At 35.5% G+C, this 23,990-nt stretch overlaps 1 protein-coding gene across 1 annotated transcript in view; it reads left to right on the top strand.

Annotated features, from left to right (window-relative positions):
* LOC136034298 (conserved oligomeric Golgi complex subunit 3-like) overlaps positions 1-16,791 on the top strand; it is a 29,587-nt gene extending 12,796 nt beyond the window's left edge. The window contains exons 6-7 of the mRNA XM_065715436.1: positions 1,881-2,072; positions 16,557-16,791. Coding sequence (XP_065571508.1) covers positions 1,881-2,072; positions 16,557-16,709 — 345 coding nt within the window. The 3' untranslated portion in view covers positions 16,710-16,791. The remainder of the gene's footprint in view (positions 1-1,880; positions 2,073-16,556) is intronic.
* The last annotated feature ends 7,199 nt before the right edge of the window (positions 16,792-23,990 follow it).

Here is a 23,990-nt window from a genome sequence, read left to right as displayed (position 1 = left end):
AATTGGAGGGCATCTAAGCCCCCTCCCACGCTCATTTTTTTCCCAAAGTCAACGGATCAAAATTTTGAGATAGCCATTTTGTTCAGCATAGTCGAAAACCATAATAACTATGTCTTTGGGGATGACTTACTCCCCCACAATCCCTGGGGGAGGGGCTGCAAGTTGCAAACTTTGACCAGTGTTTAAATATAGTAATGGTTATTGGGAAGTGTACAGACGTTTTCAGGGGGATTTTATTTTGTTTGGGGGTGGGGCTGAGCAGAGGGGGCTATGTTAGAGGATCTTTCCTTGGAGGAATCTGTCATGGGGGAAGAAAAATTCAATGACAAGGGCGCAGGATTCTCTAGCATTACTATAAGAAAACAATGAAAAATAAACATGAAAACGTTTTCTCAAATGAAAGGAAGAAGTAGCATTGAAACTTTAAACGAACAGAGATTATTACGCATATGAGGGGTTCTAAAAATACTTTAGCATAAAGAGCGAGGTATTTAGGAGGAGATAAATACCTTGCTCTTTAAGCTAAAGTATTTTTAGTAATTTCAACTATTTATTCTACGGCCTTTCTGATTCAGGGGTCATTCTTAAAGAATTCAGACAAAACTTACGATTTAGTGTAAAGAGCGAGGTATTAACGAGGGTACAAACCCCCTCGTATACATAATAAAAATATAACGTTATGAAAGTTTGTTACGTAAGTTAATTCTTAAGTTACGCATATTTTTTACTAGTAAAAACGTTCGTTAAAAATTAAAAGATCTAGTTGCCTTTTTAAGTAACCGAAAAATTGGAGGGCAACTAGACCTCCTTCTCCACCCCTTATTTCTCAAAATCGTCTGATCAAAACTAAGAGAAAGCCATTTAGCCAAAAAATGAATTAATATACAAATTTCATTTTAATAATGTATGTGCGGAGAGCCAAAACCAAACATGCATTAATTCAAAAACTTTCAGAAATTAAATAAAAAAAAGTAATTTTTTTAGCTGAAAGTAAGGAGCAACATTAAAACTTAAAACGAACAGAAATTACTCCGTATATGAAATGAGTTGTCCCCTCCGCAATCCCTCGCTCTTTACGCTAAAGTTTGACTCTTTGTCACAATTCTACTTTTTAAAACAATTAAAAGCTTTAGCGTAAAGAGCGAGGGATTGCGGAGGGGACAACTCATTTCATATACGGAGTAATTTCTGTTCGTTTTAAGTTTTAATCTCGCTCCTTACTTTCAGCTAATAAAATTAGTTTTTTTTTTTTATTTAATTTCTTTTAAGATATACTGAGATAAGTTAACTTGATATACTTCATGCTTAAGTATTTGTATGTTAGCACCAGATTTGCTAACATAACGCTGATAAGCACCGGTACTATACTATGCATAAGGACCGGTGCTTAGATATAGCACCGGAGAACTACATCTTTTTCTTGTGTTTGAAAATAGGACCAATTTAGCCCTATTTTTGAAGAAGGTTTATACGTATACATAAAAAGAGGATAAAACCCAGATAAGATGTAACTCTGCGTCAAGATGCCCTGCGTCAAGAAAAGGGGGTTGCAGTTCTGTTCCTCTCCCTAGGGAAAACAAATCTCCCACCCCCCTCAAATTTTAGACCCCTGTATTTACTGTGGTTTGACCAAAGTTACCAAAAGACATACATATTTGATACAATCTAGTAGTTTGTATCTTTCTTTACTTACAGTGACTAAATAATTAGACAAAACTCGGTGTTCCACCCCTCCGCCTTTCCTCTTGAATAAATCTTCAGCGTGTTGAGCACGTGTGTATTTAATACTAAAATAACGATAACAAAATAATATTTAAAAGTCGTACATTACCTTGAATCTCTTTGTTGTAATATTAAATGATAATGATTTTCTATTTTAGGCCGACATCTACTTGGAGGAAAGCAAGGAAAAGAATTTGTCGTCGCAGAACTGGGCTAAAGCTGAAGTATTAGCTGATATTGTTGCAGAGTGTCAGAGGAATATTGGTGTGAAACTGCCATCTATTCAGAGGAGCATGCAGCTTTACATTTCTAACAAAGAAACTGAATTTATACTTTATAAACCAATTAAGGTAATTCAACATTCATAAGTTAGAATAATCGAACTATAGAAATTCATCTTGATGATCAAACAGTATTCCATAGCCCACATAATCAGCCAACGTGGATAATAAAACCTGGCCAAAATTAAAAATTTCAATTTAATTTAACTTGTTTTCAAAGTGAACTTTAAAATATTCTTTTTTTTTTTTTTTTTTTTTTTTAATGTATCGATAATCTGTGAATATAAGTGAGAACGAGGTTCTCTAGGACTTAAAATTCTGTAGTTTTAGAAATAACAAAAATTTGTCTTATCTAAGGCTTGAACCTAAGACACCACGTCGTCGCCTGAAAGCGGTTTTGCCGAATGTAACAATTTTTGGCGAAACTGAGTTGCGAACGCCATCTTGTGTAAAAAAATTCTCTTTCGAATGGTCTAATTGACATTGCCGTAAGACATCTCTAACTGCCTGTATTTTGCAGTTCTCCTTTGCCGAATCGCATATTTTTCGATTTCTTTACAGCGGTTTTGCCGAATCGCATACGGGATTATAGCATGATCCGTTTTGCCGAAAGTTGCTGATTTGCTGAACGCGACCTTGGAGAAGAAGAAGACGATCTTTTTTATCTTGGCGAACAAGTTGTTCATTCAAGGAACAACAGCAACAGCAACGCTTTAAGAAATTTATAATAATAAAAGTTCTTGTGATATTTACCTAGATTTATCAGCAGTCAGTTGAACCAATCTTATACCAAACCATCTTCTGGACAACACTGTAGTGTTTTTTTGTGGATGGTGAAGTCCTCCCTTTGAAAGAGTGGCAGACAGTCTGGTTTTATAATATCAATTTTTCTCTTCTTCTTTTTGATTGTATTAAAGCTTATTCCAATAGGCAATGCATAGAACACCACCCAAAAAAATCCCCCCGGACCCTACCCCAAGTACCACTGAAAACATTCAACCCCTTGGCTGGTCAAGTCAACTTTCTCAAAGCTCACATGAGGGGTCATTGAATAATACAATGGTGGAAGTCGGGGCGTATGTCACAATACAGGATGATACTGAAAATGAATTTCAAGAGGTCCTATCAAGAAAATCAAAAAAAAGGAAAAAGATTTCACCAATCAAAAATAATATCCCTTCCCATGATCCAACATTCCCCTCACAAAACCTTGGAATTTACTTAAAAATCACTCCAGATACCCCCTTTGAGATAAAAAAGATAGCTCTTTTGAGGGTAGCAATCTTTAAAATGTTAAAATCAATGTTTTCATTATACATTAACCATAATGGATCTCTGCTAATAGTCCTTCAAGATTCTAAATCAGCAGATATATTACAGAATTCAAAATCTCTTCTTAACATACCAATAAAATCTGTTCTCTGGACCCCAAACCAAAACCCAACTAAAATAGTAGTGTATAACATCCCTCCAGAAATTCCTATTCAGGATCTAAAAGAAGGACTCTCTGACAGAACTGGTAACCCAATCCCAGTAGCTGATGTAACCCAATTGGGTAAACCAGATGCCAATGGCCAAAAGTTAAGCAAGTCTTTCTTATTCACACTAAGAGAAGAAAATAATATCCTGGATCAGATATTCCTATTTGGACAAAAAACCTTATGAAACCGCCCAACCCTCTCACCCATAGACCAACCATTCTACCAAAAGCATCAAGCACCCCCAATAAGACTCCTTCCTCAAAGCAACCAAGCTCACATTCCTATAAGAGAGATTCACCCTGGACAAACCTTCTAGCCTCTACAAGTAATGATAGAAGATCAGAATGGCCACCTCTCCCAAGTAGAAATGAATCAGAAGTATTAACGGGTATTAATCAAATTATCAACAAAAAGCCAGATGAAAATCCAAATGAATTAACACCTAACATGTGCCTATTTATACTAAATTCTAATGCAGTACAGTCAATGAACCTAAAACAACCACAAAAAGCAAAAATAATAAGCGAATTGGCAAAATTGTACCTACCCAATCACATGCATATCCAAGCAAAAAAAGATCTTGCTCTGCTCCTAGCAAAGCTAAAGATTGATACACAGCAAAATGAAAATTAAAACAACAAAGCAGCATATTTCAATACTTCAGTGGAATGTAAGATCACTTTCAGAAAATAAGTTAAATGAACTTTTATCTTTTATGAATAAAAATTCCATTGGTATTGCTTGCCTTTAAGAAACCCATTTGACTAATAACCAACAAACAAAGTTTCCAGGATATACTATCCTGAGAAAGGATAGGTCTTCACAGAGAAAAGGAGGTGGCGTAGCTATAATTTTAAATAATAATATTAAATTTTGCGGTATCAATTTCCCAGATTTTTCAAATGATGTTGATGTTATTGGTATCAATGTCTGGATAAATAATACAAAAACATACATATTAAGTCTTTATAACCCTAATGGCCAGACTACCGATGCCATGGATTTTTTCACTTATATTACTAATTCTAATATGCTAAAAAACATAATCATCTGCGGGGATTTTCATGCCCACAGTCTTCTGTGGGGGGATAAGCCAGCAAATAAAGCTGGTAAGCTCATTGAAAGATTGATTTCAAATAATGCCGATTTAGCAATTGCTACCCCTCCTAATCTAAATACATATTTTAACCCCAAAAGTGGCAAATTCTCAACTATTGACCTACAAATTGTTTCAACAAATATACTAAATAAAATTTATATTAAGAAAATTGAAAATCTATGCACTGACCATTTTGCAATAGTATCCTCTTTAAATGAACCAGCCAACATTCTCCCACATATCCCTAAATATGTCAACACCAAAGCAAATTGGACCATGTTTAGAAATAAGCTTAATGAAGAAGTCCTAAGTTTAACCCAGAAATCTCATACCTCAGTTGTAACTGCTGACACGTGTGCTGAAGCTATGACATCAATATTAACAAATGCAGCTAATCAAGCTATCCCCAGAACTTCACCTAGGAAAACCATCCCTAAACACACCCCTAAAGCATGGTGGACAAAAGATTGCCAAATTATGTGGAGATTAAAAAATGCAACTAGGAGAGCATACCTAAGAAAACCATCCCCTGCCACATTTTTAAGTAAATTACAAGCAGAGGCTAACCTCAAGAGAACAATAACTAATGCCAAATATAATTATTGGAATAATTTTGCAAATAATCTTTCCAGAGAAACATCTGACCCAAGAATACATAGACTTATAAGCAAAATCTGTGGGAAAAAAACATCCTCCAACCCTCTTATGTATGAACTAATACATGGGAATTCCCACTATGATAATTACATTGATAAGACAAAATTATTTGCCTCCCTTTTCTCAAAAAAGCTTACATCAAAAAACAAAAATATCACCACACAAATCATGACAAATCCTATTTACCAGCCCCGACCAGGTTCAGATTATATAAACCATCCCTTCTCAATACATGAATTTAATAATGCAATACAGCATATCAAGGCCAATGCTACAAGTAGCTATGATAATATACACCCTATATGGATAAAGAATCTTACCCCTTTGTACAAACAGGAGCTCCTAAATTGCTATAACCATGCATGGGCTACATCCACATTCCCTAATAACTGGAAATGTTCATCTTTCATACCAATTTTAAAGAAAAACAAACTTAAACATGACCCTCAGTCATATAGACCCATAATGATTACCCCAGTGCTGGGAAAATTAATGGAGAAAATGATTTACCATCGGCTGCTTTGGTTTGTTGAGAAGAATAATCTGATACCTCATACTCAAACTGGCTTCAGGAAACACCACTCATCAACAGATGCTTTCATAGTGTTAACAAATGCAATAAATGAATCCCTATCAAAAAATAATGTCTTAACTGCTGCATTCCTAGATTTTGAAGGAACTTATGATAATGTTGACCACCAGATTCTCTTAGTTAAACTTACAAACCTTGGACTACCCCCCAAACTTGTATCCTTCATAAAATCCTTTATAGAAAACCGAAGTTTCATTGTTTGTGTAGGTTCTGCCTCTTCACCCAAAACTTCCATAACCAAAGGCCTTCCACAGGGTGCAGTCCTGAGCTGCCTCCTATTTTCACTTTATCTGTGGGACATGAACCTCCCACATACCAATCTACAGTACGCTGACGATCTGGTATTATGGGCAACAGGCAATACCTTCGAGATTGCGCATTCAAAGTTGCAAAATGCACTTTTCCAATTTGAAAAGTTCTCCCAAAAGTCCATTTTACCAACTGCACCCACAAAGTCAAAAATTATCCAATTCCACCATAAGCGAAATCATTATGACGCTAGACTAACATTAAATGGAATACTTATCCCAGAGGATAATCAAATTAATTATCTAGGGCTCATACTTGACCAAAAGCTAAATTTCCACCTCCACATCACAAATACAATAAAAAAGTGCTATAGAAAAATAAGAATAATTAAAAGGCTACTAGCCACACCTTGGGGCTGTAATGAGAAAACACTACTCCAATTTTATAAATCATATATAAGACCCCATATTGATTATGGCCTCATTGTTTATGGTGCTTGTGCTAAGACCCACATGCAAAAAATCGAAACGACGCAAAATGATATAATTCGTATTATATTTGGTCTTAGGAAACCAACAAAAACTAAGTTTCTGCTTACTGAGAGTGGACTATCACCAATAAATGAAAGAAGAAGTTCTCTACTAATTAAGTACCTTACAAAAATTGAAGCCAATGATTCACACACCCTGCATAACTGGTTAAAAAATCCATCTTTGTTTAGAGGCGTTGCAAATGAATATGCAAATATCCAGAAGAAGTTCCCAGTGCCAGTAAAATCTATTGCACCCACATTCCCCCAAACCCCCCCTTGGTGTTGGTCAACCCCCATAATAAAGACTGACTTCTCAAAGTGGACCAAAGAACTTACCCCCATTTCTTTTATTCAGAAAAAATTTGCCGAGCTAAATAATGTTGCTTATAAAAACCATTTCCAAATTTTTGTAGATGGGTCCAAAATGAATGAGAAAGTGGCAAGCGGAGCATTCTTCCCAACCCATAATATCGCTTTAGGAGAGAGATTACAAGATAATTCATCTGTAATGTCTGCCGAGCTAAATGCCATAATCATGGCATTAGATTTCCTCATGATTAATGAATATATGAAAGTTAATATTAAAAATATTATAATATATTCTGACTCTTTGTCAAGCCTTGAGCTTCTTTCGTCAGCTTCTCAAAATAAGATGGATATTGACACATTTCTTTGTCTTAGGATTATTGATATTTTTGCTTCAAAAGGTATTTTAACTCATATACAGTATATTCCAAGCCACTCAGGTATAATAGGTAACCATAAGGCAGATGAAATAGCAAAAAATGCTTTAAATATTGACCAGCCAAGTGGGAGACCAATCCCCATTAGAGATATTTACCGCTGGAGATTTACAGAGGTACTGATAGATAATAAGAATCCTACCCTATCACCTTTCCCAAGTAAGCACCTTTCCAAGATTTCTCATAGGATTCGGTCAGGTTCAAATGGGCTAAATTTTCAGGCATTTTCATATCAGATCTCTAATTCAAGTGGCGAAGTTCCCTCGTCCCCCTTTGCAGGTCATGTAATCTTAAAAATGAAACAATAGATCACTGCCTATTTGAATGTAATATGCTGACGTCTGCACAGTATACCCTGCGATGTAAAATGTTAGAATGCTTCAAACACCACAAAATTCCACTAACAGCCAAGAGTCTTGCTGACCATACTCTCCCGCAGAGCACAGAGATCAATATATACTCTCTTATAATTCAACTGCTGGTATCAAAAGATATACTTCAAGAAATCTGAGCAGATACAAATCATACAAGACAAACCAGCTCCATAGCTCTGTCGATCTCACAGAGTGAGCCAAAAGGAAAAGGGCTAAATAGTATCGACTGAAAAGCCCGTCTGCTGAATAAGAAGAAGAAGAAGATATAATTATGAGGCCCAAAAGACTGAAAATGTCGATTTACCCAGATATTTTTGAAATAGACAGGTAAGAATTAGATATTTTGAGACAGAAGTATGTACAGCAGCATTAATTGTAGTTTGCTTCCACAGTTCTAAAGTAGGTACTAATTAAGGTTCATGGGCAGAAAAAGCTGGGTCAAAGATGTCAGTCAAGGAAACAGATGAGGTGGTAGGCTATTAACCCTTGCGCCACTGAACATACAACTGAACATGAGCTTGGTTCTCAACATTAGGTATATTTGCTTAAAAGTTTTTCCTCTACTACTAAAGACCTTCTATGTTAGATCATTGATAGGGTAGCCACTAAAAAAAAAAAAATTATCAAACCTGAGCTTTTGAAGATCACAATGTGATTCTCCTATTTTTCAGCTTTGATTTGAGGCCAAAATCACCTCTCTATTTTGCCTCTAAGTATTTTAAATCTTTTTTTAGAAAACAGTATTTTACAGAAGGAAATGCCTGTGTTTAACTATTGACTTTAGGCTTCTGTCCATCTAGTAGCCAAATTGGAACTATGTGCTTCAATGAATTTCTATGAAACTGGGTGGTTTTGAGCTGGTTTTGGGTGCATGGGAAACCCCAGCAAGGGAGTCAGATGGGAAAATGTGAATATGATCATCAAGGTTATAGTCCAGTAGACCTATTACTGCTGTATAACACTGACTTTTCCTCCTTAGTATCAGTGAATTTTTGTAGGCAAGTTCAGCTGCTTTTTTTACATCTAAATTTACATTGAAAATTAAGAAATAATATTAAATAGCTAGGACATCTTACTGATGGACTTATAAAACACCCAATCTTGTCCTGAATGCAATGGTATTTTTAAAATATTTCTTAGAGATGTTTTAGACATGTAAAACTTAAAAGGAAAATTCACAGTAATTCATGCTTCTATTAAAAAAAAAAATCGCCAATTTGTGCCACTAAATGTTTATGTGGCTACCCTATCATTGAGACTGACACCCTGGCATAGTTAATGGAAGTAATTTAGTTACACTAGGCTATCAAAGCTGGAGAAAACCCATATGATGGCCAGAATGGAGAACATAAAGCTTTCTTTTTTAGCCCCGAAGATTTGTCTTCAGATTCTGACCCGACGTATTTCCCGCAAGTAGAAAGTGGCGATAATACTGAAAATCCAGAATGTACACCCAGTAAGGGATCTTCATCAGAAGTCGAAAGTATTGCACTCTGCGAAGATGCTGGCCAGTCCAGCTCTCCTACTACTTGGACAAGTAATAGAACAGAAAGTGAACCAGAGGCTACCAGAGAAATCAGTGAAACAGCTTCTGCTAGCATGTCTCCAACCACAGAAGGAAATGATGGCACAGAAACGAGAAATGATACATCCAAAAAGGTCAGAAAAAGGTTAAATAACAAGGAAAAGTGGGTGAAAAATCAGATTAAGAATGCAGTAAACTCTGGAAATGTTTATCTGAACCCTGTTACCAAAAAAGTATATGGAAAGGAGAATGAAGTGAAACCCTTTAATTGCCCTCATTCGTGTCCTTTCAGATGTTTTGAACATTTCTCAGAGACTGATCGTCAGATTGTGTTTAAAAACTTTTGGGCATTGTCAAAAGATTCCAAAAGGATGTACTATTTGAAAACAACGAAACCTTTACCTTAAAAAAAGAGAGACTCGCCGGAAGCATCCATTCCACTATTTCCTGTCAGTTCATAAGAAAACTGTGGAGGTCTGCAAAGGATTTAATTTTGCTACCCTAGACATCGATGATAAGCGTATACATTATGCCCATAAGTTATCAAGTGGTGGAGTACCTCATGTTAGTGTACCACAGAATCCTGTGAATAAAAGTAAAGAAGAGGATCTCGCGTACATAAGAAAGCACATTGAAAGGTTCCCAACTATTGAATCTCATTACTGTCGTGACAAAACCAACAGAAAGCTCCTCGACCCTTCGCTCACTATAAGCAAAATGCATTCATTTTATGAAAGTAAGTGTGTGGAAGATGATAAGTTTCCTCTCAAGGAACACATGTACAGAAAAGTTTTCAATTGTGAATTTAATCTTGCATTTCATGTTCCTAAAACTGACAGATGTGATGTTTGTGAAGAAAAAAACGTGGCCCAAAAAAATGGTACTGAATTATCTGAGGAGGTCAAAACCTCTCATGCAAAACATGTGAAAGGAAAACTAGAAAGCAAAGAAGAAAGAGATAAGGACAGGGCTTCGGATGACCCCGTATTGTGTTTTGATATGGAAAACGTTTTTTCTTTGCCAAAAGGGGATGTTTCGTCCTTTTTTTTACAAAAGGAAGATCACTTGCTTCAACTTAACTTCTATTCTTACCTTTCGCAGACATACAGGGGAGCTAATCAAGAGAGTTTATTGTTGTTTGTGGTCAGAATGTCTTGCTGGTAGAAGTGGAAATGATATTGCCAGTGGTCTTTGTGCTATCCTTGATAAGGTTTTTACTACCTATCCTGACATCAGAAAGTTGGTTACCTGGTCAGATTCATGTGTGCCTCAAAATCGTAATCAAATAATGAGCTACATGATGCAAGACACCCTGAAGAAGCATTCACACGTTCAGAGTATAACGATGAAGTATTTTGAGCCTGGCCACTCCACGATTCAGGAGGTCGATGCTGTTCACAGCGTCATTGAGCGGTCTTTGAAGCACAAGGAAGTCTTTTCGCTACTAGACTTGACAAAAAAGCTTTTGATTGTTCGGCCCCGTGACCCGTTTGTCATTATTCAAATGACCAAGCAGAAGTTTTTCGATTACGCCCAAACGTCCAAATGCTATAAGTATAGCTTAGTTCCATTTTCAAAGGCGAAGTTACTGCAGTTTAAGCGAGGACTATGCAAAAGGGTGTTCTACAAAATTTCGTTTGCGGATACTGCTCCTTCTGTAGCGCTGATTGCACCAGAGGCTAGCCCAAGGAGGTCATTGCCCAATGTGTCAGCAGTGAGTGTTGTGGAAATGTTGCTGCCTCCTGTACCTTCTAATACAGTAGTTGAGTTGCCAACAGCAAAAATAAAAGACGTAGAATCGCTTTACCGTTTCATGCCAGCAGTAGATGTGGCATATGTGAAAAGTCTTATTAGAAGTTGTAAGAGAGCTGAGGTACGTAGTACTTCAGCTGAAATCACAGCGTGTCCCGAAGCAGCCTCTGCCGTTAATGCTCCGAAGGTTAAAAGCAGAAATTCCAAGAAGCTTGTTGCTAAGTGAGACCTCCCACTGATCTTTTGTTGCATTCTATTGTATAACTCCCAGTTAATAGTCGAAATTAAAATTTGTCAATCAGATGATATACGTTTTGCTGAAAGTCGCATTTCTAATTCATGCTGAGCCAGTTCCGTTTTGCCGTATCTTACCTATGTTCCGGAATTTTCAGGCGGTTTTGCCGAAACTGATATTTATTCCGTTTTATATCAGGAAAGGCTCACCTTAGGCCAATAAAAATGAGCACAACGATATAAGCGATTTTTCTTCTTATTTCTGAAACAAAAATCAACGCTCTAGCTGTAGCCAATTCCGAGATACAAATGTCAAAATTTTTAAACTCGTTTTTCTCCGGTTTTCGGAAAAACAGATTCGGCAAAACTGCTTTCAGGCGACGACGTGCGTCTCACCACTTCGCTCTCAAATCTTGTTGTGTTTGTTTCGTATTTTTTTCTGATTCCAATCAACCGTTTATATCGTTCTATTTATATAAGGGGGAGTATATAAGAGGGAGAGGGGGAATTTTGATATTGTGATGTCGCACTGTCATTGGAAGCGCATATAGTGGTAAAATTGAAAAGTAAGTAAATATTCAGAAGTGATTTAAATTTAGCTCATGAATTTAACAGATTCGTTGGTGTGACAACACGTTGGTGAATTGAAGGAAAGTAGTTTTTGCTAATGAAAAGAAACAAGGTAAAAGAAAATGGAACGCTCCAATGGCAATTATGAAATAGAGTATTTTTAATCCCATCAACTTCTTTTTTTTATTATACAGATTTATCCAGGATTGCTTTACGAATGCAGTTTAGGGATAAGGGATAAAACAATTTAGGAATTATTTTCACCCAGTGGTGTACTTCTCGTAGCAGCAGATTATTCTGCTGCTACGTAGCAGCAGATATTACACCATACACGACAAAATTACAGAATAATTACACTATATTATACAAAATTACAACAAAATGACACTATATTACAACACAACTACACCATAATTCAATAACTTTTGGACGTTCCGTTTGCTACCGCTACAATTGAAGTTTTTTTTTATGTATGTATAGCAGTTGCGGTACTATCTCGAATGGCAGTAATTACACCATAATTCAATAACTATATTACACCATACTCCACAAAATTTCACCATAGTTACACCATATTACACAAAATTATAACAAAATTACACCATATTACAACAAAATTACACCATAATTCGATAACTTTTGGACATTTCGTTTGCTACCACTACATTGAAATTGCTTCGATGTATATATAGCAGTTGCAGTACTATCCCGAATGGCAGTAATTACACTATAATTCAATAACTATATTACACCATACACCACAAAATTACACCATATTACAACTAAATTACACCGTAATTCAATAACTTTTGGAAGTTCCGTTTGCTACCACTACAATTGAAATTGTTTTGATGTATGTATAACAGTTGCGGTCCTATCCCGAATGGCAGTAATTACACCATAATTTAATAACTATATTATACCATACACCACAAAATTACACCATAATAGCATTATATTTCACAAAATAACAAAATGACACCATATTACAACTAAATTACACCGTAATTCAATAGCTTTTTGAAGTTCCGTTTGCTACCACTACAATTGAAATTGTTTTGATGTATGTATAGCAGTTGCGGTACTATCTCAAATGGCAGTAATTACACCATAATTTATAGATAAAAGATCAGAGGAACTGGAGGTTTTTTTCCGTTACTCATAGAATAGAATGTTTTATTTCCTTCAATAGCTTCTTTCTCTTAAAGATGTCTATACAGCATCACTCTACAAAGGTGGCAGTCAAACAAATAGGGAACGAAGTGCTGCAGCTGTTGGTGCACATTGTGCACCTTGTGCACCATTGAATGTAGGTATGGCCTACGTTCAAGAACTTCTAAACATTGCAGCGATTAGTACTTCTTAAATATTAAATTTCATTTGAGACAGCACACATGACCCCTTTGGTATCAATGCGTAGTGATTTAGGGCTTGCATGTGCCCTCTAGACTTTTGACCTGCTTCTTGATTTTGAAAAATTTACTTTGTGAAGGGGGGGGTATTTTTATTGAAATAAATGGCAATTTATCCCAGCCACCCCTAGAATTGGAAAAATTCTGCGCTCCCCAAAATTTCTCCAAACTGACGCCAACGCAGACCCTCTCCCTCCCCATATAGATTTAAAGCCCCCTCCTTCTAAAAAAAGTTAAAAAATTGGTTGCTACATGATGTTATTTTGTGTTTTGATTCCCGAGATTTCCTGACAGAATATGTTTATTTGCTTGTAATCCATAGTTATTACGAAAATGTCAATATGCAAAAAAACATGCTTGGTTTGGACGAAGTTTCTGTTCCTCTTCTTCTGTACCTGAATGCAGGGCAAATGTACTCAAGCAGCTGGACGATGGATGCGAAAAGCCTATTAGCTGGTTGAATTTCCTACCGCATCAATTTTTAACCTCAAAATACCAATTGTTGGGTCTATTCTTAAATAATGCTTCAATATTATTTTTTAGTAAGATCCGGTAGATTTGCTGCTTTTTCTTTTTCTGTGTTCAGATGCAGGGATCAGACTTTTATTTTATCTGAGGCTACGCTATAGCGTTGCCTATAGTAAAGGCAGGCTCCAATGTTTTTTTGTTTTTTTTTCAGAGGTACTTCATATGGAAAAAGTGGTCCTATAAACCTTCTAGGGGGCTCATTTGATTAAAAATTGGAAGTTCTAGTGCTCTTTATAAGAATCAAATGTGATTGAGGATATCCCTTTTTTCCCAGATTTATCTGGTAATAGTTCATACATCAGATAACCAAAATTACAGTGTCAACATAGCCCCCCAGGGCCCTGGGGCAAGTGTTTTTAGTTATGCCCTGGGAGCAAATATGGTTTTTATAAGGTTTTTATGTAAGGGAGGGTCGTATGAACTTCATGGGGGGCTCATTTGATTGGAAATTGAAATGTCTAGTTCCTTTTTAAGTGTCAAAAATGATCAGAGGTCATCTCTCCCTTCCTCCAAACACACACTCTCTTTTCCCCAAAAACATCCAATGAAAATTTTCGAAACAGTCACTCAGTTCGAAATAGTCCAATGATCAAATAACAATATTTTTGGGGTCAACATAACCCCCGAGACACCGGGGGAAGGATTGTAATTTACGGTTCCGGGTGCATGTACGGTTTTGACGGAAAAGATGGCCGTATAAACTTTGGAGGTGACTCAAATGATTAGAAATCGGAAGTTTTAGTTCCCTTTTCAAGAGTCAAAAGTAATCGGATGGCAACTAGTCCCCTCCAATGCGTCTGATCGAATTCTTTAGATAGTCATTTTGTTCAGAATAGACCAAAGATTGTGTAAAAAAAAAGTTTTGGAGCTTACACAACCGCCCAGAATCCGGGGCAAGTGTTGTAAATTATGCCCTGGGGGCATATAAGATTTTTATGGAAGGTGTGGTTGTATAACTTTCAGAGGGGGCTCATTCGATTGGAAATTGAAAATTTTAGTTCACTTTTTAGGATTAAAAAGGGACTAGATAGCAACTTGTCCCCCCTCCCCTGCTCTCTTTCCCCAAATTCATGTGATCCAATTTTTTAGATAGTCGTTTTGTTAGAATAAGTTCGAAGTCAGGTGACAAAAACTTCGGGGTTGACACAACCCCCAAGAGCCTGGGACTAAGTGAGGCCCTCTTTGGCCCTCCTTTCTTGTCCTTCCCTCTAGTAAAACACTTATTAACGATATTTTATTACAAAAATCATGGAAGTTTAGTTTAATTTTATTAGCTCTTTCCAAAATTGTTTAAGACACCTGTAGTTTTGACTTCAAACAAGAGTTTGGCTTCTGCCAGTCTTCCTAAGAATAAAAACATAAAAGTCTACTGTGTATTTGGTGCTTTACTAAAATGAATTATATCTCAAATTTTTCATTTGTATTTGTTACTAAATTGAAAATAAAATGAAAATTGCGGTGAAATAAAATCTTGAGCTGATGAGCTTTCAGCAGTTAATATCATTTTTATCAAATATTCAGTTTTAATTTTATTTGTTCTTGCCAAGACCGTTTCAAGACACATATAGTTTTACTTTGGAATTTATTTTGGAATAAAAAATTATTTTGAAATGGGGAATTTTGAAAAACTTTAAACTTTGGTAATTAAAAGCGAACAGAAAGTATAAAAAAACAAGGTTTTTACTTGGGGAAGTGGAGGCCTCTCTATTCGAGTTTACTCCTGTCTCGAGCAAATCACATCAAATAAAACCGAACTGTTTCTTGTTTGTGTGTTACTTGTTCAACGTCTGCAGCAATATTGATGTGCGAAATATTAAGTTCGTCATTCAAATCTTCCATACTTTCAGCTATTTCATCCAAATTTCGATAATGGATCACATTTTTCTCTTCGCTCGTAAATTCTCTCGAAAAATACAATAATAAATGGCTCAAGGAAACCCATAAAAATGTTTAGCGACGAAGACCAATTTTTTAACGACGAAGACCATTAGTTTCAATTCTTGCATTTTAATGTAAGTTTATTTATATATAAATATGTTTTTTGCTCTCTCTTTCTCGTATTGTGCTGAAGACGGCCCTTGGACGTAGGGCCGAAATATTCACAGAATTGGTTTCCACTATCTTGAAGAGATTTCCCTAACTTTGGATTTGTTTATAAAAATGCTTTTAAGCTCACCCCTCAACAAGAGACAGAGGTAACAAGAGACAAAAAGTAAAGAAGAGGAAGGTCAATGCATGAGAGAATTAATCCGAAAAATTTGCAAGAAACCAAAAGTAGTAAGCCAATGCTTGACCGGTTAAATTGGCCAAACTAGATCCGAATTGGCCAGAGGAAAAATTGAATCTTGTCTGAAAGACAGTTAAATGTCCAAAAAAAAAATCAGGCTTAATGATTATTAGAATAAAAAAAATAACCTCCGAAAAAAGAATTAAAAACCCGAAAACTCGAAAACAATTAAATTGCTCCGAAAACAGAATTAAAAACTCATAAGCTCTTGGACATTGAATTTTAAATTGAGGAATATTTTCGATTAGTGCTTTCTTCAGTGATTACATTTGCAATCAAACACTCTGTTAATATTGTCACTGGTAAAAAGAGAGAAAAGAATAATCAAATCATTGCGTCGTTTCTTTTTGTATTTTTTTAAGAGAACACATTGATCATTAATTCTTTATTTAAAAAAAAAAATTCAATTCAGTAGGACTTATCAGGCTTAATGATTATTAGAATAAAAAAAAATAATCTTACGGTTCTCCTTCCTTTTCTAGTTCAGTAATTCAAGGATATTGTTTTACTATTTTCAGAATCAAATTATGGCAAATTATTTGCACCTTGAACAGATTCTTAGAACTAGTTTCAGTGAAGAAGATGCCAAGATTATCAACGTTACTCCCCTGGACCAACTCAACGTCTTATTATCCACCATTCCAAACCGAACACACAGGAACAGAACTTGACTTTGTTGCCACTGTATTTATTTGTGCTCTGTTTTTGTATCTTTCTCTTTTTCTTTCTTTTTGTTGAGAGTTCTAAGTTTTAATTAAATTGGTTTCAGCGATTGCATAATTACTAAGTTTTAATTAAATTGGTTTCAGCGATTGTATTAAATAAGGGTGATCGGAGAGATAATCAAAGGGATGATTCGAAAAGGAATATATTTTAAAATTTTCAAAAGCTTATCTCTCTTGTCTATTTTTATACTTTATTGTATCCCTCTATCTCTCTCCCTCTCTCTTCCTCGCTCCTTTCCTACTGCAAGATTGAAAATTTGGATGATTATAATTGTACCGTGATAAAAGAAAAATATTAGAATAAGATACCCCACCCCCTTCGAAGTTTTGTCTGGCTTGTAGAAGTATAACAAAAGCGCAAATTAACGAATTTTTATTTGCTTTTTTAAGTTTGTTTTTGTGTAAAAGGGTTCAAATTTTAATCTTTGCTAAACTCTATCTCAGATACAGATTCCACAAAAACTTTTAATAATTCTTTTATTCAGATATAGGCTTTCTCAATTTCTTTTCGAAGTTTGTTAAAATCTCCGCTCCCAGGGAAAATATTCGGGACTGATCTAGGCTATCAAAAATGTTGCACGTGAACTCTTAGCTGTAGTCAGAGGTTAACGCCACCATAACGCCGCGAATGTTAGACATGTGCAAGCCCGTTCAATCTGCAGCCTCCTTTTCGATTCAGGAGGTATGATCTCAGCTACTTCGAGGTACTCAGAAATCCTAAAAATCCGGCTCCAAAGGTTTGAAAATTTTGCAGAAAACTCGGTTTCTCCTTGTTGAAAGGATGGTTACTATTAGAGTTGCCACGTAACAGAAAACGACTTCATTGAATTTGTTTGAAGAAGTCCTAATTAGTACTGAATAGCTCTTTTTACAATTTTCTCCGTGCGGCACCAAGTTGTTCTTGTATTTTTCAGAATTTTCACGGTTAAATTTTCACGGTTAAATTGCAATTTTCACGGTTAAATTGCAAATGCCAGCATGAAAGGACGCGTATATTTTGCTTTGCTAGCTTGATTCGATTTTGATTGTTGAATGTGTATACCCTCCTGGTAACTCAATGCAAAATCAGGATAACTATTCCTTTATGGTTTTGTTAGCTTATTGCCATCTCTCTTCTGACTATTTATGATTTATAGATTGTCATAGAACAAACTTCTAACTTCAAATTTTGGTGGTTTTTAGAAACTCTAATATTTCAACACGTCATATGAATTTCTGATAGAAAGAGTGCCTACTGAAATGTTGGTTTTTACTAATTTCAGCTTAAATCAATAATATATGAATAAAAAACCTAAAATTCACTAGTAATGTTCGATCCTGAAAGAAATATCCTCAGAGGTCCTGAAAGAAAAAATCACTGAAGTTCAGAAATGCTCAATTTTATAATAAATCTTGCAAATTGGAAGCTCTGGGGATAAGAGAGACACGAGCTTTGAGCTAGGAGTTACCCAGAAAATAAAAATACCTTAGTAATTGTGTAGGATAGATCTTAAAAGATTAGGACATAAATAGATGTATAGCAAGAATCAAAAATGTGTAAAGAAGAGATATTATTTATGTAAGGCTCTTCAAATAAATTTTCAAAGCAAACATCAAAAAATAAGATTATTACAACAGGCAAGAGATTAACATAAAAATATTTTTTCTGATATCTTGAACGCGGAACTAGCTCTCCCCCTAGATACATCACTGCTGAAAATGCTCTGTATTAGGGGAACAACCTGTATTTTCTTTTCGCAAATCAAGTAGGGGTTAGATTCATCTACTTTTAAAAGTTAAATTTAAGCAGAGTACACAGATGCTTTAGAGCAGAAATCATGTGTTATTTTTCCACTGATGTAGTCTCTTAAGGCTACAGAAACAAATTAGATCGGAGATTAAAAAGTCAGAAAAATTGACAAATTTCACCTTTTTTTAGTTTTTAAAAATAGTCTCGTCTATAGCAGTCAAAAAGATAGTAATTTCCAATGTTATTGGAACACAGCTATTTTTATTACTTGCTGTATTTTAGTATTTAGTTTGACTTGCGATTGTGTCTCTTTAATTTTTTTTTTTTTTTTACTCTTCAGAGTGCAAAAAAATAATATTATCCTTGTTACCTCTTTTAGAAGTGGCTTGCAAAATATAAAAAATTTTGGTGCAAATTGTCAAAAATAACAAAAGCTTCATTTTATCAATATTTGGCAATATGTAACATTGAAGTTTGAATTTCTGCTATTTAATTTACTATTTAAAGTTGCATTAAGTGTTTCTTTGTCTCGTTCTTTTGTCTTTTTTTAATTCTTTGTGTAGGATCAAGGGGGTAATTTAAGGTAAGGGCTCTTGTCCGTAATTTTTGAAATGAGAAAGGTTGCATATCTTCTAAGATAGCAAAATCTTACTAATTAGAGCAATCGTTAAATGATGAATAAATAGTTAGATTGATTTATTTTTCAAAGTTTTTCCAAGTATTTTCCAAAGTTTTTTCAGGCAGACTATATCTCTCTTCAAGGATCTTTTGCGAAAATCTTTATGCTCCGAAATGAAATGAATGCCTTCAAAAGGGTATTGACTGCTATAGCAGCTACATACAGACAAAAAAAAAGCTCAAAGGGGACTTTAAATTTGGAACGGGGGAAGTGGTAAAAACGATATTGTCGTCTTACTGGCTCTTTGAGCACAAAGCTGCGTGTTGTTTAATTATAATCGGTATCCTTGATGGATTGGATATCTGGACTGGTCCCCTGAATATCTCATACGGTCTTATAGGAGCACAATATAGAAATTGTTACAGATCAGTGGTGTAATTTCGTCAAAATCCCGGAGGTGGGGGGAGGGCAAAGTCGGAGCCAATTTTTTCAAATCAAGTGAAAATGAAAAATGAGCCATATATCACCGTAAAGGCAAAGATATACTAAAAGAAACGGCCTGTTTCTCTGGGTGCATGAATTATGCTGGCTTATGTTAGTTTAGACAAGATACTAATATTCAGATGGGGGGGACTAAGGTCAAGAGGGGGAACTTGCCCCCTCCTCCCTGTCCCAGAGCGAATCACGCCCCTGTATGACCTACTAAATATAGCTTATGCTAAACAGGGTCATCCTAACTCAAAAGTTTTACTTTCATAAATCAATACCAGGTTTCCTTAAAAGTAATACTCTTTGTTTTTATGTATGGGTGCGAGTCATGAATCCTATTTCCAAATTTTTAGAGTGATGTGCAGCTCCAAGAATAACTGAAGAAAAATTTTAACAATCTACTCGACTGATAAAATATCCAGAGCTTGTTATCCCTGTTATCCCTTGTAATCCCTCAGTGTTATCCCTGAAACCATCAGTGTTAGTTGTTAAAATCTGATTTGGAGATAGAAGCATTTATGAAACGTGACATACATAATCAAAGCTGTGGTGTATCGGGGGAGAGGGCGACACCCCAAATCATTGCGCAAAGCGCCACGATTATTTATGACGCCGCTAAAAAACTTAGTTCGGTTAAAAATACAGACGTGTCGCTTAGAGAAATCTTGGTCGGTAAACGCAATAGTTTTTCCGACTCCTATCGTAATTTTACAGATGTTGCCAAAATTTTGCATTTGGTTAAATAAAGAGAAATAAAATAGTAACATAATCCGTACTAAAATCCGAATTTCGGTTAGTAAATGCAGCGGTTTTATTGACTCGGTACAGTGATTTTATGTACTGTATTCGAAACGAACATTATGCTAATTATCGATAAAAATCAGTCGGTAAAAATTGACAAGCCAGTTTGTAAAATCCCTTGCTCCCCCTTCCATTTATGGAATAATGTCTGCTGATTTTAAGTTTTAATGCTGCTTGTTACTTTCAATTTTTCAATGTTTTTTCCTGATCTTTTTTTTTCAAGCTGGGAAATTTACCTCTCCCCTTTGTAGAAAATTATGGCTAGGAACATACCTTTTTCAAAGGGGCTTCTGAGGGTCATGGAATCCCCCGATGTAGAGCTATTGGACTTTTCAACTAAAAAAAAAGAAGTTTTTCAAAATTTTGGCCAAATGTTTTTGGGGAACACGGGACGTGGGAAAGGAACTGACTGCCCTATCGTCTGTTGATTACTTAAAAAGAGCACTGGAACTCTTAATGTTGTATCAGCTCTCTCCTGATCATCAAGGTCCACTGGTTTGACACAAACAGTATTGGGAAAAGAGAAAAATAAAAACAAGTGAACACGCATTCGCCATCTTTTTTCGTATAAAATAAATAATTTTTTTTTATTTTTAGAGACAGAGGTTTGAAACCTCTACATTCTCTAATATGCTGAATCTGAAGGTATGAACCTTATTAAAATCCGTCTATTTTTTGGAGCTGTTTACCCCCTTTTTGAAAATCTCGCAAATTCTCCGGATCGTAGTTTTTGATGGTTTAATTTAAATTTTATGAGTTTTTTATATTACGAATCAACAAAAAAGAATCATTGGGTTTATTAGTTTTTAACCATTTTTTGTAAGGGGTTTTGGCTACTATTAGGCCGAGTCACTCATTACTCCTAGTTCGTTACCACGAACTGTTTGATTAATCTTGAAACTTGGATATCAGAATATCCTCGGAGCAGAATAGAAAATATAGCTCTCCCCCCTCTAGTCAATGTTCTTTCTAATCATAGTAATCACTGCACCCGCAGTTTATTTCAGCCCGTCTAATACCTGCATATAACTGTAGCTTATAAGTATTAGAAAAGGTTTCCTGTTTTTCTTTAAACTAGCATTATTTGGACTATTAACCAACGGTTTTTGAGAAATAAAACTTCACATAAAAAACGGGCCTAATAACAAAATTCGTAGTTTGGCCCATAAAATAAACAATACTTTTATGGATCAAATTTTCGGGGTCACTTCATTTTTAATCTTTTTTTTCTCCAACTTAGTATATAAAAATATGGACCTAATAAAAAAATATTACTTTAGACTATAAAATACACTTTGGTATTTAAACCAACTTTTAATGGCCTAATTTATGCAAAATATCTATTGTCCGAATGTTAAACAGCTATAGATCTTGTCTTTATGTACTTTCCTAAGCCTTAGAATATGATCGTGGACGTAGCCCGAATATTTTTATTGGGGGGTAGCGTGGAATCGGGTCCATATCCAGTGAGTCAAGCTGGCAAGATATCCTTCAGGAGAAAGGAGTGTTTAAACATTTGTGAAAAATACTAGTGCTAAGCTCTTACAGAAAATGTCATCGATGAATCAAACAGTTCGTGGTAACGAACTGTAGTAAGGAGCGACCCGGCTCAATAGTAAACGAAACTCTAAAAAGCAGAATTTCGATGCTAAAAGATATATCAAAAGAATCGGATTTTTATGCTGATTTCAAATATGTAAGTTTTATCCTTGTCATCATTTAGTCCTTGTCATCAAAAGTTACGAGCCTGAGAAAATTTTCCTTATTTTGGAAAAAAGGGGGAAACACCCTCTAAAAGTCATAGGATCGTAACGAAACTCACACCATCGCATTCAGCGTATCAGAGAATCCTATAGAAAAAATCAAAGTCCAATCTACAAAAATGTGGGATTTCGTATTTTTTGCCAAAAGACTAATCACGGGTGCGTGTTTATTTGTTTGTTTTTTTTTTCCTCAGGAGTCATCGTATCGAGCAAGTGGTCCTAGAGTGTTGCAAGAGGGCTCATTCTAACGGAAATGAAAAGTTCTAGTGTCCTTTTTAAGTGACCGAAAAAATTGGAGGGCACCTAGGCCCCCTCCCACGCTAATTTTTTCCCAAAGTCAACGGATCAAAATTTTGAGACAGCCATTTTGTTCCGCATAGTTGAAAACCACAATAACTATGTCTTTGGGGATGACTTTCCCCCCATAGTCCCTGGAGGAGGGGCTGCAAGTTACTAACTTTGACCAATGTTTACATACAGTAATGGTTATTGGGAAGTGTACCGACGTTTTCAGGGGGATTTTTTGTTTGGGTGTGGGAGGGGAGGGGACTATATGGGAGGATCTTTCCTTGGAGGAATATTTCATGCGGGAAGAGAAATTCAATGAAAAGGGCGCAGGATTTTCTAGCATTACTATTAAAAAAAAAACAAAAAAACAATGAAAATATAAACATGAAAAAGTTTTTTCAATTGAAAGTAAGGAGAAGGATTAAAACTTAAAACGAACAGAGATTATTACGGATATGAGGGGTTCTAAAAATACTTTAGCATAAAGAGCGAGGTATTTAGAAGGAGATAAATATTTCGCTCTTTATGCTAAATTATTTTTAGTAATTTCAACCATTTATTCTACGGCCTTTCTGATTCAGGGGTCATTCTTAAAGAATTGGGACAAAACTTAAGATTTAGTCTGAAGAGCGAGGTATTAACGAGGGGACAAACTCCCTCATATATATAATCAAAAAAATAAGAATATAAAAGTTTGTTACGTAAGTTAATTCTTAAGTTACGTATATTTTTTACTAATAAAAACGTTCGTTAAAAATTAAAAGTTCTAGTTGTCTTTATAAGTAATCGAAAAAATTGGAGGTCAACTAGACCTCCTTCCCCATCCCTTATTTCTCAAAATCGTCTGATCAAAACTAAGAGAAAGCCATTTAGCCAAAAAAAGAATTAATAACAAATTTCATTTTAATAATTTATGAACGGAGAGCCAAAATCAGACATGCATTAATTCAAAACTTTCAGAAATTAAATAAAAAACAAGTTTTTTGAAATGAAAGTAAGGAGCGACATCAAAACTTAAAACGAACCGAAATTACTCCTTATATGAAAGGGGCTTTTCCTCCTCGACACCCCGCTCCTTGCGCTAAAGTTTGACTCTTTCTCGCAACTCTACTTTTTAAAACAATAAAAAAATTTAGCGTAAAGAGCGGGGTGTCGAGGAGGAAACGCCCCTTTCATATAAAGAGTAATTTCTGTTCGTTTTGAGTTTTAATGTCGCTCCTTACTTTCATTTCAAAAAACTTGTTTTTATGGCACTTGGTATTAACCAAGTGACATATAGCAGTCGCCAATTCTGTCGATATGTCGGTCTGTCTGTCGGTCCCGGTTTTGCTACTTTAGGCACTTCCAGGTAAGCTAGGACGATGAAATTTGGCAAGCGTATCAGGGACCGGACCAGATTAAATTAGAAATAGTCATTTTCCCGATTTGACCATCTGGGGGGGGGAGTAGGGGCCGGTTAATTCGGAAAAAATAGAAAAAATGAAGTATTTTTAACTTATGAGCGGGTGATTGGATCTTAATGAAATTTGATGTTTGGA

Source organism: Artemia franciscana, chromosome 13, assembly GCF_032884065.1.
Source record: "Artemia franciscana chromosome 13, ASM3288406v1, whole genome shotgun sequence".
Taxonomy (NCBI): Eukaryota; Metazoa; Arthropoda; class Branchiopoda; order Anostraca; family Artemiidae; genus Artemia; species Artemia franciscana.
The sequence above is the reverse complement of the archived record's forward strand: the minus strand, read 5'-3'. Positions and strand labels throughout refer to the sequence as shown.